Raw genomic sequence first — 16,131 nt, forward strand, 5'->3', positions numbered from 1 at the left:
CTGCCTCAAAATGGTGTGCTAAAATTCTCTGTGGGATTCCATTTCACTGAATTTGAAAACCTCTGCTTGGGGGGTGTTGGGATGAGGTTTATCACTGAGAGTTCCAGGAGTACTGAGCCACAGCTATCTGGAGGGAAACAGCACAGCAACAGGCCCAGTGCCAAGGTGTACCCACCCACTCACTGCAACACAGGTGGCTGGGCTGCCCCAGCCCCTGGATTCTCCGGCTCAGAGCTGGCCACAGACAGATGAACTGCTTTCTTGCCTTGCCATCAAAATCCACACTGCAAAGGAATGAAGTTGGACCCTTACCTCACACCATAAACAAAAACTAACTCGACGTGGATGAAAGACCTAAATATAAGAGTTAAAACCATAAAAGTCTTAGAAGAAGAAAACAAAGCTCTAAAGTTCTGTAATCTTGGATTAGACCATGCTTTCTAAGGACATCAATAACACAAGTGACCAAAGGAAAAAAAATGGATGAAATGAACTTCATCAAAATCTAAAACTTTCGTGTTTCAAAGGACAGTACCAAGAAAATGAAAAGACAATTTGCACAATAGGAAAAATATTTACATATCACATTTCTGATAAGGGTCTAATACCCAGAATATATTTTAAAAATTCCTAAAACTCAACCACAAAAACACAAGTAACCTAATTTTTTAAAGTGCCAAGGAGGGGCGCCTGGATGGCTCAGTTGGTTTGGGTGTCTGACTTCGGTTCAGGGCATGATTTGAGCCCCGCATGGGGTTCTGTGCTGACAGCTCAGAGCCTGCAGTCTGCTTCGTATTGTTCTCCCCCTCTCTCTGCCCCTCCCTTTCTCCCCTCTCAAAAATAAACAAACGTTAAAAAAAATTTTTTTAATTAAAAATGAAAAAATAAAATGCCAAGGGTATCTGAATACATTTCTCCACTGACAGTATACAAATGACAAATAAGCATACGAAAAGAGGCAGCCTCATTAGGGAAATGCAAATCAAAACAAGGAGACACCACTTCACACCCACTAGGATGGCTATCAAAAAAAGTGGACAGTACCAAGTTTGACAAGGATGTGGGGGGAAGAGAGCCTGTATATTACTGATAGGAATGTCAAATGGAAAAATTTTGGCAGCTCCCCACAGGACCCAGCAATGCCACTCTTTATATATCCCCAACAGAAAGGAAAATATATGGTCCATATAAAAACTTATATGTGAGTGTTCACAGCAGCATTATGCATAATAGCCAAAACGTGGAAACCCAAATGTCCGTCGACTGAAAGATAATGTCGTACATCTAAACTGTAGAATATTACTCAGCCAAAAAAGGACCAGAGTACAATACAAATGGACCTTGCAAGCATCATGCTAAGCAAAAGAAGCCCATCACAAAAGGCCACATTTGTATGATTCATTTATATGAAATGTCCAGAATAGGCAAATCCATGGGGTACAGAAAGTACATCAGTGATTACTGATGGGTACACAGTTCCTTTTCAGAATGATGAATGTTCTGGAATTAGACAGTGGTGATATCCACACAACGATGTGAATATACTAAAACCAAGGAACTGCATGCCTTACAAGAGTGAATTCTATGGTATGTGAATTCTATTTTAACGAAAAAACAAAACAAAACCAAAAAACCAGGCTCAGGACAAGTAGAGTTCCCTGAGCCAGCCCTGTCCAACGTCAGCCCCACAAGAAGTGGAACACGTTGGGAATAATTTCAGTGAGGATGCTGATGGGACAAAGGGCGGCACAAACATTCCCTTAAGAGCTTCCAGCCTACAGAAAAGGCTGACAAATCTTTCAGGTCCTGTTTGTTCAAACTCATTTGAAGATCTAGTGGTTCTCAACCAGGTGCAATTTTGTCCCTCAGGGGAATATTTGCCAATGCATGAGGCCATTTTGGTTGTCACAACCTGGGGCGGCTACTGGCGTCCAGGGGGCAGAGTACAGAGATGCCGCTCAGCAGTGCACAGGACAATCCTCATGACAATCATCCAGCCCCAAAGGTCAACAGTGCCACAGCTGAGAAACCAGGATTTACGGTAATGATGGGTCAATTACTTTTTTAAAATCTTTGCATGTATACAACCCAGGGCCCTTCTTCTTTTTTTTTTATTTTTTATTATTTTTTATTTTTTGAGAGACAGACAGAGAGCAAGCTGGGGAAGGAGCAGAGAGGGGGGAGACACAGAATCCGAAGCATGCTCCAGACTCTGAGCTGTCAGCAAAGAGCCTGATGAGGGGCTCAAACTCACAAACTGCGAGAACATGACCTGAGCTGAAGTTGGACACTTAACCGACTGAGCCACCCAGGCACTCCCATGGGCCTTTGTGATAACAGTAATTTCGATATGTCCGATATGTTCCAAACAGTAGAGCATGCCTCAAACCAGAACCTCAGATGTGGGCCAGCCCAGGCCTACCTCAGGCAAACCTATCTCAGAAGAGCAGCCCAGGCCTTTCCATGCTCAGAGCTGGGCAAACCTGAGGTAGCCAGGAGATTTGTTCCTCAAAGGCCTAGGTTTTAAGTAATGAATTATACTTTCAAAGGGCTGCTTATCAAGTTTTAGCCTTTAATGACTAATCAAGGCTTTCTTAAAGAACAGCATTTCCTAAAATACTAACCGATAGTTTCTCTGAAAAACTCCCGTAAGGAATGCAAATTTTTCCTCACATACAGAAAGAAAATGTAAAAAAAAAAAAAACCTACAACAGGAAACTGTTAGCCACATACACTACTGGTATATGCTGAATAAAATCCGCAGCATTTATATAGATACATGCCACCTGTAAATGTCACCCTTTTTCCTCACAGGCCCTCCAAGCTTAGTGACCCAATACTAGCGTTATCACCAAATTTCCAGGCTCTATCTAGCACTCCAAGAAAGGTTCAACTGTCCTACTCTGAAAGCACTTCAAGAAAGTTGTGTTTTAAACATTATTGGAGCCTTTAAGGCCACAACCTACAGGTCCCTTCCTAAAAGGTAAGCCTGAAAATGGAATGGGTTCTTCCATATCTTCATCACACAGAGGGAAAACGATTAAATGTCAATTATCCAAAAACCTATCACCCAGAGATGACTCTTAGTATTGTGGTATATGATCTTTCAGAATTTTCCTGGACAAATATTCCCACATAAACCTATTTTCAAAAAAACAGGACCATTTTATAGCCTTCTCATTTCATATAGTAATATACCTATTTTCCTTTGTCAATGAATCCACAGCTACACCATCATTTTCTAGCAGAATATCCAATTACATGATCAAAAATCCTGTGATTTTTTAAAAAACCGCCTCCACTGGACTTTTGATAGTCTTCAGTATTTTGCTACTATCCTGGAATGTACCTATATCCTTTTCTTTTCTTTTCCTTTCTTTTTTTTAAATTTACTTTGAGAGAGAAGGGGGGCAGGCATGAGCGAGCTGGGGAGGAGCAGAGAGAGAAAGAGAGAGAGAAAGAGAGAGAGAAAGAGAGAGAGAAAGAGAGGGAGAGGGGGAGAGGGAGGGGGAGAGAGAGAGAGAGAGAGAAAGAGAGAATCCCAAACAGGCTCCACACTGCCACCACAGAGCCCAATGCGGAGTGTGAATCCACAAACAGTGAGATCGTGACCTGAGCCGAAATCTAGAGTCAGATTCTCAACCTACTTAGCCACCGACTGGAGCCACCCATACCTATATCCTTTTCACAGTGGCCTGACTTTCCCCCACTAGAATAAATTCGCAGAAGTGGAATTGTTAGCTGTTTTCAATGTTTGAGTTTCACACAGCTGAACTTCCCTGTGTGAAGTGTGACAGCTCGTCCTGTCACCAGCAGCCCATGAAAGTTGTTCCTCTATCCAAAGGGAGTACAGAGCTGCTCCAGGGCATATACTGCAGTCTATCTATCTACGGACACTCGGCACCCTGGACCCTGAAGATGCCCTCAGATAGCAATATTCTGCTGACACAGCCTGACTCCTTAGTCCTGAGCTGTAAACCAACAACGAAATGATAGTCTGTGCCAGGTGTCAGCTGTTTCTAATCTACCCCCATCCATTTGGACGGAAAACTAGCTTCAACACCCACAGGCTGTTTTTGCTCAACAAAATGCCATGTGGTAAAGGAAAACCTGTCTGTGGCTACAGTCTAATTTAGAGCAAATCTGTCAACAAACATGCTCCTGCCCATATCCCGTCCCCACCCCAGTGATGTTCCTACATCTTTCTAACCTCGGGGTCAAACCCCAGCCCACCTCTCCTGAAAGCTGAGACTGAACGCTGGTTTATGCCTCGAGCTGTGGTGGCTGCAGGCTTGCAAGGGGACACCTAGGAGGAACTTACATAGAAATGAAAATGTAAGAAGTGGGCCAGCACGCTGGGGGCCACACCAGGGAAGGTGGCCAGGAGCGTCTGCAGGTAGATCTCCAGATCCTTCTCTCTCTTTTCCACCAAGCTTCTCGAGTTTTTCCCAATTATCTTTTTGGGCGGAAGTAGGTTTTTATCAATTTTCCTTTCTGCAACCAGCTGTAAGAAAACAGAAGCACGGTCAACCACAGACCAAGAGATTCTGCAATGGTGCAGGACCAAGGCAAGCAGCCTGAGGACAGGAGCCTGTCACAACTTCCACAAACCGTCTTGGCAGCAGTGTCAGAATTAGTGACCAAACTAGTGCATCTGGAACTTGGCCTCATCAGAGTCAACTAGGATTAGAAATACCAGTACAATCCCAGACAAGGAGCTCCATCTGGAGACTGTGGAGACATTCAGAAAATACCTCCAGGCCTCTAAAAACCATCATCTTTTCCAAACCAGAATGGAAAAGAATCAGGGCGGTACTCTGTCTTTAAAACACTCATGTTGCAAATGACCCAGAGAAAGGCAGCTCTACCCAAAAACAAAGAAAGAAATGGAATCACAGCTGGATATTAAAGTATAGGCTCTGGAATAGCTACAGTAAGGTGAAATAAGTTCAAACCTGTTTCCTCCCCAGGAAACTAAACATTATAGGCATGGAGCCGGTTTTGCCCTAAATTTAATGTGTGGCACAATGGGAATTTGGCCTAAAAGCACCGCCCCCTCCCCCCCCCCCCCCCCACCCCAATCCCTGAGACACAGATCCCCAGTTCTCAAGAGTTACCTTTTCGTGCAGATCATAGAAATCGCTGTAGCGGTGCTTGACTGTCCATTCATGGCTGCCAACAGTGACCTGGATGATGTAAACCTACAAGGGAAAACCAATAGTCCTTGCCCAGCCAGCAACAAGGAAAGCCTAGTTCTCCCCTCAGCAATAGCTGCAGGCCACCCAGACGGTCCCAGCACCCAGGCCAAAGCTAGGCTGCCCTTGCCTGTTAGCCTCCGCATCTGACCCTAAGCAGCAGGACCCCCTCTCAACCTCCTCCACAGTCCTAGCACTGGCTGGCAGGCACATGGAATCAATCTGTGGCTCTGTGCAACAGTGAGGAACAAAAAAGGTGACCATCCTATCAAGCCATCTCTTTAGTTTTTTTTTTTTTTTTTTTTTTTTTTTTTTTTACTTCCAGCCTCCAACCTGAGCTGCAGGCAAGGCCACCCTTCCAGGGGAGGCATAACAGGGTGAGGTCTGGAGGGACTAGCTTCTCTGCTGTATATTTTTCCAGGTGCCCCAACTATATCCTAGAAGCAAGTCCCTTCCCAAAGCTTTCAGCTGGTTCATGGCTATGATTTCCGTTGCTGAGCCAGGAGTCAAAGTACTAAGAAGTTGATGGGAGGGCGGGGGAAGAGCAGTGATGAACAATCAAATCCTAGCAGAAGGCAATATAGCTTAGCGGTTAAGGGAATGGGCCCTGGAGTCAAGGAAAGCCTGAGTTCAAAACTCAGGTTCTGCCATTTCCCGGCTGTGGCTTATGTAAGTGACTGGGAGCCTAAATTCTCTCTGAGCCTCAGTTTTTCCACTTTAAAATCTGATAGGCTTAACAATCGAATAAAGTAATTCACGTAAAATGCTTTGTACAAGGCGTGACATGTAGCAAATGTTCAACAAACGTAGGTGTGTTAATAATATTCAACTCAGCACAGCCAGAGACAAAGCCGTAGGGTCAGCCTGGATCACCACTTCCCTGGTACCCATGCAGAGGAAGGCCTCAACCCCTCCGAATGAGAGCTTTTTGGAACTGCCGTCCCAGCTGAATGCTGCTTAGGGGTGATGGACAGCCAGCCATCCGCTCAGAGACCTTAACCCTCACCTGGAGAGGCCCTCTGGTCCCAGTGTCCTTCCCCTCTCTGCAGCATGCAGGGAAGGGGGAGGAGAAATAATCAACTCAGCTGAAGCCTCCAAGGAAGAGCAGCCATTTCTCTTAGGACCGGCCTGTTGCTCCAGGATCCTCCCCAAGCCCCTCTTTCCAGCCTGGCAGCTTCCCTCTCCCTCCTGCTGCCCAGGAAAGGAAAAAGAGCCAGGGAAATGACCCTTAGGAGGAGGGTTAGGATGAGGCCCAAAGGGGTGGGGTGAAGGCAGGGCCAAAGCCCCCCACCCCCACCACTTCCCACCCTCAGGGAACAAAGAACCAGAGGCTGGGAGATGCTCAACACGCCCCCACCCCAAGACCAGTCCCTGCTAGGCAGCCTACCAGGTCCAGCAGCCTGGTGATCAACCCCATCCAGACCCAGAAAAGCCTTCCAACTCCATCACAGTCTGGAACTCCATCCCCCTTTTCTGTTCTCCACCTCCCCAGCCTTGATTGAAGTGTGTGGGCGGCTTGCTGCCCCGACAGCCACCGCCCCCCTCCCCTGCCCCCCTCCCCTCCCCGCGCAAACCATGAAGACCCCTGAGGTTCCTGGGTCTTAACAGTTTCTGTCCAGAGTGACCATCTCAATTCCCCCGTGTCACGGCTCCACTCCTCCCCCATTCTGGTCAATGCCTGACCCCCTAGGGCCTCGGAGCTCCAGATCCCCCCGTCATTTTTAAAGCAAATCTCAATTGCGACCCCAACCCCCCGCCCCAAGATCAAGACCCCGCTCCCTCTTCTTCAGGGCCTGCAGGGACCCCCGAACCTTTCCCCTGATTACATCCATCTGAGACCCCTCCCCTCCTGGAGCCCCTGTCACGTCCTCCCAGGCCGGCGCCCTTCCAGGCCTAGAGGATCTACAAGGGCCTCCGCCTCATCTAGACTCCCGTCTTCCGCAGACCCCCTTTATCCCCAGATCCTCCCCAACCCTAACCTTTTCTGAAAATGTACCCATTCCCCAAGCTCCCTCCCTGGACCCAACCCGGGACCCTGTTTCCGGACATGCGGAACCGAACCCCGTTCCCCAGATTCCTCTCCTCGAAACCGGGGCCCCCGCTACCCCCTCCTCACCGGTGGCGGGGCCCAGATACCCCCCAATCCTCTCGACTCGGACTTCGGGTTCCAGTCACTACCCCTAGTTATGGCGCTCGCGCCCCCTGCACACCGTATACGTGTCCACGAGCTCAGAGCCCACGACGCGCGCCTCCTTGACTGGCTCGGCCTCTCGCTCGGGCCCGAAGCAGCGCGCCGCCGCCGCCATATTCCGGGATCAGTTGCTGCAACCGCTGCCGCCGGTCGCAGACTGGCAGGAGCAAGGGGCGGGGTCGGCGTCCCACCCGCCCCCGTCCCACGCCGTGCCGCCATCTTGGCCCCGCCTCCTCCTAGCGCCCTCGCCCCGCCCCTCGCGTGTAATTGACAGCAGCCGCCAAAGGCACGCGTGCGCAAGCCGTAGAGGCCTGAGAGTTTGTATGCTTAGTGATCTGTGTCTTGCGGTGCTCCCTGCAGCCTGGGAGAAGACATGCACTGGGCCGGGGACAGTCCTGTACATTGCCACTCGGTGCCCTGGAAGGGAGGACAGAAGATCCCGCACCTCCCGGGCAACCCAAAGCAAGTCATTGCACCACCTGGCCTCAGTTTCCCAGTCCTGAAAAGGGGCAGGCCAAACCTGGCTTTCAGGCTCATTCCCTGTAGGACACGAGAGGGTTGAAGGTGACATATGAGCTGTGCTTAGAGCCCGAGCTGGACAGAGGTTCTTAACCTCTCCAAGACTTGGAGAACTGTTTTATCATATGAGGTTAATCAATGCAGTGCCCAGCACTCAAGGCCTGGAGCTTGTGTGGTTATCAAGTGGGGGTTCTGCATGTAGGTGGGAGGGATATGTGCTGGCCATCGAGTGCAAGACCCCCAGATGGTGCCCTACCAGAGCTCAGAAGGAGGGGATGGCAGACTGGCCCTGGACACAGAAACTACAGTGCTGGAATGGGAGAAGCACAGGTACAGAGAATCCTAACTGGGGAAGCCCCCAGACCCAGAAGAGGGAGATGGTAACCCAGCTGGAGGGGATAGTAGCACAGATAGGGCATCTGTGTTTATTGAATGACTAAGTGAAGCTTACTCAAGCCCAGAGCACTCCTTGGGGAGATGAGAGGTCTTGGGCATGGATCCTCTGACACTCCTGGCTGAAGGGGTCCGGACCACTCTGTACTAAGGTGGGTCAATAACTTCCTTCTCCAGTGGTATCTGGGTAGCTCAGTCGGTTAAGCCTCTGACTTCAGCTCAGGTCATGATCTCATGGTTTGTGGGTTTTAGCCCCTTGTCAGACTCTGTGCTAACAGCCTGGAGCCTGCTTTGGATTCTGTGTCTCACCTCTCTCTCTTTGCCCTTCCCCCACCTGTGTGCATGCCCCCCCCCCCAAAGTAAATAAATAAACTTTTTAAAAAACTAAAAAAAAAATAATACTTCCTTCTCCAACAGTTACACAGCACCATACTCTGAGCTTGGCTTTCAAAGCTTCTCTTGGCACAGCCTCTCCTTGCTTACTGCTGGCCAGCACCCCACCCCCACCCCAACCCCCCCCCCCCAGCAGGTTTAACTTAAGCCAGGGACTGCCAAGTCGGTCATACCTTGAGCAAGTCACTAGTTCCTCCAGGAGCCTCAGTTTCCTCATCTGAAAAGTGGGAATAATATTGCCCACCTCTATAATCAGATAGGAGTTGAGTAACTGCGTATAGGAGCCTAGATTGGGGTCCACTACTTTGCAGCATCTGTCCTGTCTTCGGCTCATGTTTTCATTCATTCAAGAAACCTTTCCAGAGGGTCCCTTGGGGGGCATGGGGGACAGAGAGGGAAAGATGTGGTCCTTGCAGCCCTTCATCTGCTCCCTGCACTGGGCAGAGGACACAGGAACTCAAGCCAGCCTGAGATCACCAGGGCTGGGGGAGGGGGTGGAGGATACTGCAAGCAGGGGTGGGCTGGGCCAGCAGGAATGTGGTGGGGCAGGGCTATTTAAACCCAGGACTGGCTGGCAACGCCAGCAGCCTGCCCTGTGAGCCGCCAGCATGGATGACATCTACAAGGCTGCGGTGAGGGACTGGGCTGGGCAGGGCTGGGGTGGGTGGGCCCACTGGGGGCTCACTCAACTCAGGATGGGGGTGGGCACAAAGGTGGTAGAGACCCAGGAAAGGGCCCTGCACTTTCAGCCCAAGCCCTCAAGGGGACGGTGGATCTGGCATTCCATTTCTAGGGTGTGGAAGGAGTGAGGGGTTCAGGGTCTGGAGAGAAGCTGTCAGGTGGGTGGAGGAGATCACAGCTTTTAGCATCATGTCTGCCCCCATCTCCAAGTGTCTTTAGTCTGTGTCACTGTCTTCCGGCCACATCTCCCTTCACTTGTGTCTGTGGTCTCTGGACCTTTGCCTTTTTTAGTCTTTTTCCATCTCTTTGTTCCTTCCAAGCTGTCCCTCCGAGTCTCTGCTGCTGTCTCCCTGTCCCTCCGACCCCTTCCTGCCCCTTACATTCTGCTTCTCACACTCATGATCCCCCACCTACCTCCAGTTCCTTGGATGGCTGAAGATGTTGTGGAGGGTGGGACAAGAGTTTGAGGAGGGGGCTGGAGAGCTGGAATCCTAAGCTGGAGAAGGGGCTTTGAAGTTTGAGGTAGACAGGGAAGCACTGGTCACAGGGGAGAGACAGGGAAAAGGGAATAGAGAACTGGGGCCCCAGCCCACATCAGGCCTGGCAGGCACAAGTCTCGGTGGTTTAGCCAGGGGTGAGGGCTGGAGAGTGGTCACCCCAAGTCCCTGCAGCATCCTGGGGTCACAGAGGGGTTTTAGATGCTAGTCCCTCCCAGGAGGGGGGTGTTGCTGACCTCCCCCTACCCCAGAGACGAGGACATTCGGCACAGACAGCTGTCCCCAAGGGAACCCTTCCCTCCACCCTGGTAGTGCAGCCCCCCTCCTGGGCAGGGAAGATCTACAGCTGGCTCTGGGGGCGGCCCTGCCTATCCCGCAGGAGTCCATGGATCTGGGGCGGGTAGCCCTCCACCCTGTGCCCATACAAGGCCTGGCGGGGCTGGGGACTAATTTTGGCTCCTGAGGCACCATCAGGCCAGGGGGCCAGATAACGCTGCCCCACCCCCTGCATGCCAGAGTCCCCAGAACAATCACCAGGTTTAACTTTGTCCCCCGTTAAAAATAGCCCAGTGGCTATCCCGGTCAGATTACTGTGGGTGGCTTTGCCCATCCCCACACTGGTTTTATTGTCCCAACCTGAGGGACAGCTGTCCCTCAGGCCACTCAGCTTGGGTTTCAGAAGGGGGGCCAAAAGGGCATTGAGTGAGTGGTCACTGACTATTGTTACTCAGGGTCACCTTGGCCCTGGAGGGGGCAACCCACCTGTCACCCTGGCCCTAAGCCCAGTCTTAGTGAGGCCAGCTGGGTCACCTCAGGGCTTCAGGGACAGGGAGGGAGGCCTGAGGACTGTGACCTGGGAATGGCCTGTCTATTCCTGGCTTCACTCTTCCTATCTGTGGAATGGGTTGGTTTCCTTAAAAGCAACGAAGGCCTGAGTCTGAGTCCTGAGACCTCTTTTCCTCTCTAGGTAGAACAGCTGACAGAAGAGCAGAAAAATGGTGAGTGCCCAAACATATGTGTGGGGACAGCAGGGCTGGGCTGGGAGAGCATGAGGACCCCAGAGGCTGGGTCCCTCTCAGTGTGACCTCAGAGGTCTTGGGGGGAAATGCGCAAGTTGGCAGGTGGCCCCAGGGGTCTGGCCTTCTGGGGTCTTTGCTTCTGAGCCCTGGCCACTCTGCACTTCCCCCCTACCTTGGACACAGAGTTCAAGGCAGCCTTTGACATCTTCGTGCTGGGCGCTGAGGACGGCTGCATCAGCACCAAGGAGCTGGGCAAGGTGATGAGGATGCTGGGACAGAACCCCACGCCTGAGGAGCTGCAGGAGATGATTGACGAGGTGGATGAGGACGGTGAGCCCCTCTGTCCCCCCCGCCCCGCCCCGGGCTCCAGACCCATATCACCCTCCGGTTGCTGAGGACCTGAGTCCTGACTCCGCCACTCATTATTCTGTGCCCTTGAAGGAACTATTTTGCCTCTCTGAGCCTCAGTAATCTCATCTATGAAATGGGGATAACGACCACACTCGTCTCACAGGGTTGCTAAAAGGATGCAGCAACAATACTGGGGTCTAATGTTGAGACCATTGTAACCGTCCCTCACTAATGGCTGTGCTGCTAACCTTGCAGGCAGTGGCACCGTGGACTTTGATGAGTTCCTGGTCATGATGGTTCGGTGCATGAAGGATGACAGCAAAGGAAAGTCTGAGGAGGAGCTGTCAGACCTCTTCCGCATGTTTGACAAGTGAGTTCATGACGCTGGACCTCTGACCCTGAACCTAACAGAGCTGGGGAAAGGGGGACAGTTTGTGATGTCAAGGTCTCAGTCTCCCATTCTGTGCAATGGGGGAATGGGATGCCCCACCTCCCAGTGGCCCTGCCTTGCCTCTTGGGGTCATGGGTGGGGCTGCTTCTTCCCTTCATCTAGCCCCCACCATGAGCTCTCGAGGTCCCCTTCACCCTCTCCACCCCACTCCCCACCCCCCAGAAATGCTGATGGCTACATCGACCTGGATGAGCTGAAGGTGATGCTTCAAGCTACAGGTGAGACCATCACGGAAGATGACATTGAGGAGCTCATGAAGGATGGTGACAAGAACAACGATGGCCGCATTGACTATGACGGTGAGGGGCAGGGTGTGCTGAATCCCCGTTGCCCACACCCTGCCTAGCCCCCTTCTCTGACCGAGGCCTGTCTCTCTCTCCACAGAGTTCCTGGAGTTCATGAAGGGGGTGGAGTAGACACCAACCCTCTCCCAGAGCTGCCTGTGCTACCTGGCGACTCCAGCCGGACCCTGGGGTGGGGGTAAGGGACCAGGGTCCCCAGCATGTGAGCTTCGGTATGTCCTTGGCCGACCGTGGGCCCTCACTGACTGCCTCCCCCAGCCCTATCCTAGGGAACTCAAATAAAGCCCTGCTCCCTGGAGGCCTGGTGTCTGGCTTTCATTTCCCTGGGGGGGCTGTGGATGCTCCACCAGGGTCCACTGATGCTCTGATGACCACTTCCTGCTTTATCCCAGAGCCTGTGTTCTGCCCATCCCTGTACATAGGCTTCTGCCAGAGGGGTTAGATTAGATTAGAGATTACCATGTTCCACGGCCCGCTGACTCTTTTCTATGACTGTTGATGTCCAGATGATTCGGCATCTGGAATTGGTGGTGGCCTGGGAATCCACATTTAGCAGGCTCCTGGCGGCTGTGGCTCTGGTCAGCCAGTTGGCTGAGAGGTCCTGTGCTTGGAGAGAACAGGGTACCCTTCTAGGCCCTGGAGGCCACTCGGCACAGCAGCCCAGCTCCTTCTCGGCTCTGGTTGGGGAGAAGCAGGATGCCACATGGGCTCAGTAGGCTGTAGTACCAGTCCATGTGCCCGCTCGCTTGCATTTCGTGCTGGCAACACTGATTCCCTAGGACTGAGGGACACACCGTCTATTCTCTTTCCACTCACCCATTTGCCAGGTGAGGACCCCAGCACCCAGAGAGGCACAGGGACCTGCCGAGGTCATCCAGCGAGCCTGGCAGAGAGCAGAGCCACCTGGCTCCCAGGCCAGGGCTCTGTCTGATGAACCAGGTCCAGACGGGTATAATTTCCAGTTCTCCTGAGCCTCGGAGGCTCCAGCAACCCACTTTCCCTCCCTGACAGAATGGAAGTGTGAGACTTGGTGGCTCTCAGCTTAGTGGGGGCTAGGGCTGCAGCCAGAACATTGAGTGGCTGCAAGTGGCACTGGCCTTGGAGTGGGGGCCACAAGGACATGGAGGTATCAGCATGATGCTTGCAGGAGCGACAGCTGCCACGGTGTGTAGGCTCCATCCAGAATGCCAGCAGCTGTCCTTGCTCCGCCCCACCGCTCCGAGGCCTCTCCACATGTGCCCCAGCCTTAGCACTCCCCAGACAGGCCCAGCATTCCGGAGATGGTCTTGGAATTCTGGGGATGCCTCCAGTGGAGACCAGAGCCACAGGAGCTGCCTGGTCCCTGGGGAGGCCTGAGGGGAGATCTGAGGGGTCGCTTCAGGCCCACCCTTGGGAGCAGGAGAACTCAAGGACCTACACGTCCACCTAGGAATGACAACATCCCAGGAGAGCAGGTGGGGCCACAGTGGGCCCACCTGCCAGTGCGCCATTCCACAGTTTAAGCACATACCTACTTTATGCCTGGCGTGGGCTGTATGCAACCCTCCAGAGGGAAGCCTTGTCCCTAATTTCATGAAATTTACCATCAACTTGGGAAGACAAAAGAAAGCAATGAGTGCAGTGAGGAGAGCAGTGTATGCTGGAATGGGGATTGTAGAGATGTGATGACCAGTGGTCCAGGAAGGCTTCCTGGAGGAAGTGCATTTCTGGTGGGACAATCACAGAAGAGATGAAGAGTCCTTTGTCCATGTCAAAGTTGAGATACCTCTGGGACAGGATGGTGGGGATGTCAAAGTGGGACTGGAGCTAAGTGAGAGGGCAGAAAGAGGACTATAAACTCAGGTGTCATCAGAGTAAGAAGGTGACAGAGATGCCCTGGTCCTGGATGAGGGCCCCGGGGAGAGAGTATAGAGAGAGGTGGCCCACAACTGGCACTGGACATCCCACATAGGTTGTCCAAGAGAGGAGATGCGGCCAGGGAGAGACCCTGGGTGAGTGAGGGGCTCAGGGGGGAGGGATGGGGGCATTGAAAGTGGCTGGTGACCCTGAGGTTAGGGAAATAGAGGCTCCTAAGGCCTTGGCCACCTGAACATGAGGGTTTCATTGGAGCAATGGGATGGAAGCCCAACTGGAGAGGATCAAAGGAGTGAGGCAAGACAAAGGGGGGATGGTGAGCATGGACAGTACTGGTGAAGTCTTACAGGAAATGCACCGAAGCTGCAGGGAGATGTGGAGTCCAGGGACGCTCATTGAAGGAGGTGGGGCAGGGAATGATTGGGAAAAACCCAGTGAAGCTGGCAAAGGGTGATGCAAGACACAGAGGCAAGCCTACAGAAGGTGGGTGGCAACGTGTCTCTGGGGAGTGTTTTAAGGGTCTGCTTCTAAGTGCTGGGCCCCCTGGATCCAAGCTGGACAAGGAGACAGGGGCTGGAATGGAGGCAACGAAGAAAGAACTGTGGCAGTGGGGTTACTGAGTGCAGGAGAGGGTGCCCAGGGGAAGACATGTTCTGAACGGAGACGCCGAAGGTTACCTCCCTATTGATGGTGAGGTGGAGGATGGGTGGCTGATGTGGGGGCAGGGGGAGGTGGTTGTCTGCGAGGAGAACCGGGGGGAGAGGGGGTCGCCTGGGGGATGTGGGATGCTGTTGGGATTGGAAAAGAAGAGAGAAACTCCAAGAGTTAAGCTTTCTGTGAACAAAACAGGAGGATGGCTGGACCAGCTATCAAGAGGTTACATGTGGGTAGGGGGGTGGCTGGCTGTGCCTTATAGAGAGGTCCAGAGTCAGGGGGAGCCTGTGCGATTGTCCCAATGTCTCTTCTAGAATGAGTTTGGTTGGGGAGGAACCAGAGGCATCCATTCCTTCCAGGCATGCTCACCCCAGAATTCTAGCTGGGAGAGGCCGGGTGGGCTATGGCCCTCCACATACCTACCTGGTGGTGCCTGATGTGTGAGCACGAACATCACACATGTATATGGCCACGGGCTCACAAGTTCCCATCAGCACGTGGCACTAAGCTCCCTACATGTATCACCTAATTTGGCTGTTTTGCTGTATTCAGTCCTCTCCCTTTTTTCTGCACTGTGTGTCATCCTTTGCCTAGATAGTGCTTCCTCCATGAAGCCTCCCTTGATTTCTTGATCAGAATCAATTACCGGAGTCTCCTACTGCCCTACCTTTTCATATTATGATTGTCTGGTTGCTGCCTGCTGCTCCAGGGTCTTTGGTTTCTGCTGAGTGGCCCCACTGCCAAAGCACAGGGCTTGACCCAGTGGGCAGCTTTAGGACCTCCTGCAGTTCCCTCTTTGTCCAGTAGATGGCACAAGATGCTCGTGGCTGGGCCCATCGATCTGACCCTCAGAGTCTGTTTTCCATCTTACAGCCACCAAGCATTGGCCTTCACAGAAGATCCTTACCCCCTTCCCTGACTGGGAAAATGAGGCCCAAAGAGGGAGAAGACCTGCCCGAGGCCGTACAACAAGTTAACAGTAGACCTGGGGCTCCCAGCCCCTGCCACAGGCTGTTTTTCTGCAGTATGGAGTGGCCTGCCCTGTGCATCCTGCTCCAATAGACCCGGGTCTCCCTGCAGCTGCAGCTGGGTGCCTAGCTAAACTGAGACCCCCAGGGTGAGCTGGCTGACTGAGGAGCTGTGGGCCTCCTGCCCACAGCTGGTGGCCACATGCTAAATGAGAGGCTATGTCCAACCCAATCTTCAGCCAGACGTTGGCCCCCAGCCCGGTTTTCAGGCTGAAACATCTCCCCAGGGAGATAGAGGCAGAGGGGCTCCAGCCTTCTGAGGGCTCATGACATAATCATCACCATGGCAGGCCCTGAACAAGCACACCTCACTGGTATAGAGCCTGTTACCCCCAAGGTGGCTGCTCCCTGCCCACGGAAGGAGGAGACTGAGGCCCAAAGAGGGAAAGGCTTTAGCCAAGTTTCTCCAAGGAGCCAGAGGCTGGGTGAGCTGACACTAGTCCCTGGCTTCCCTGAGAAATCCCTTGCCCAATGCCAGGAGGCATTGCATATGCCCTGGGAAGAGGCATATATGTATTATGGGGAGATGGAGACAGGGAGACAGGGTTCCAGGTCCCTGGGTCATTCTCATGCTGACTCTAGGAGCCAACCTGTTTCCCTTGC

At 52.5% G+C, this 16,131-nt stretch overlaps 2 protein-coding genes across 4 annotated transcripts in view; one reads left to right on the forward strand and one right to left on the reverse strand.

The window, feature by feature from the left end:
* Nucleotides 1-7,620, reverse strand: part of NISCH (nischarin) — a 33,864-nt gene extending 26,244 nt beyond the window's left edge. For 2 of the 3 annotated variants that reach the window (XM_058726681.1, XM_058726682.1), the window contains exons 1-3: nt 7,406-7,560; nt 5,118-5,201; nt 4,322-4,504 (exon numbers count right to left, since the gene is read on the reverse strand). In XM_058726681.1, coding sequence (XP_058582664.1) covers nt 4,322-4,504; nt 5,118-5,201; nt 7,406-7,501 — 363 coding nt within the window. In that variant the 5' untranslated portion in view covers nt 7,502-7,560. Of the gene's footprint in view, nt 1-4,321; nt 4,505-5,117; nt 5,202-7,311 lie in introns of all 3 variants that reach the window. The other variant, XM_058726680.1, reaches the window with a different exon arrangement.
* A 1,601-nt stretch (nt 7,621-9,221) lies between these two features.
* TNNC1 (troponin C1, slow skeletal and cardiac type) lies at nt 9,222-12,290 on the forward strand. Its single transcript, XM_058726683.1, has 6 exons — nt 9,222-9,323; nt 10,837-10,867; nt 11,072-11,218; nt 11,495-11,609; nt 11,853-11,989; nt 12,075-12,290. Exons 1-6 carry the CDS (start codon nt 9,300-9,302, stop codon nt 12,104-12,106), a joined length of 486 nt encoding a protein of 161 aa, XP_058582666.1. The 5' UTR covers nt 9,222-9,299; the 3' UTR covers nt 12,107-12,290.
* The last annotated feature ends 3,841 nt before the right edge of the window (nt 12,291-16,131 follow it).

The sequence above is a fragment of the Neofelis nebulosa genome, chromosome 4 (assembly GCF_028018385.1).
Source record: "Neofelis nebulosa isolate mNeoNeb1 chromosome 4, mNeoNeb1.pri, whole genome shotgun sequence".
Classification (NCBI taxonomy): Eukaryota; Metazoa; Chordata; class Mammalia; order Carnivora; family Felidae; genus Neofelis; species Neofelis nebulosa.

Coding starts and splice junctions, on each gene's coding strand:
- TNNC1 (XM_058726683.1), top strand. CDS start 9,300: ATGGATGACATCTACAAGGCTGCG. Junction 9,324..10,836: donor ATGACATCTACAAGGCTGCG/GTGAGGGACTGG, acceptor TTTCCTCTCTAG/GTAGAACAGCTGACAGAAGA. Junction 10,868..11,071: donor GACAGAAGAGCAGAAAAATG/GTGAGTGCCCAA, acceptor CCTTGGACACAG/AGTTCAAGGCAGCCTTTGAC.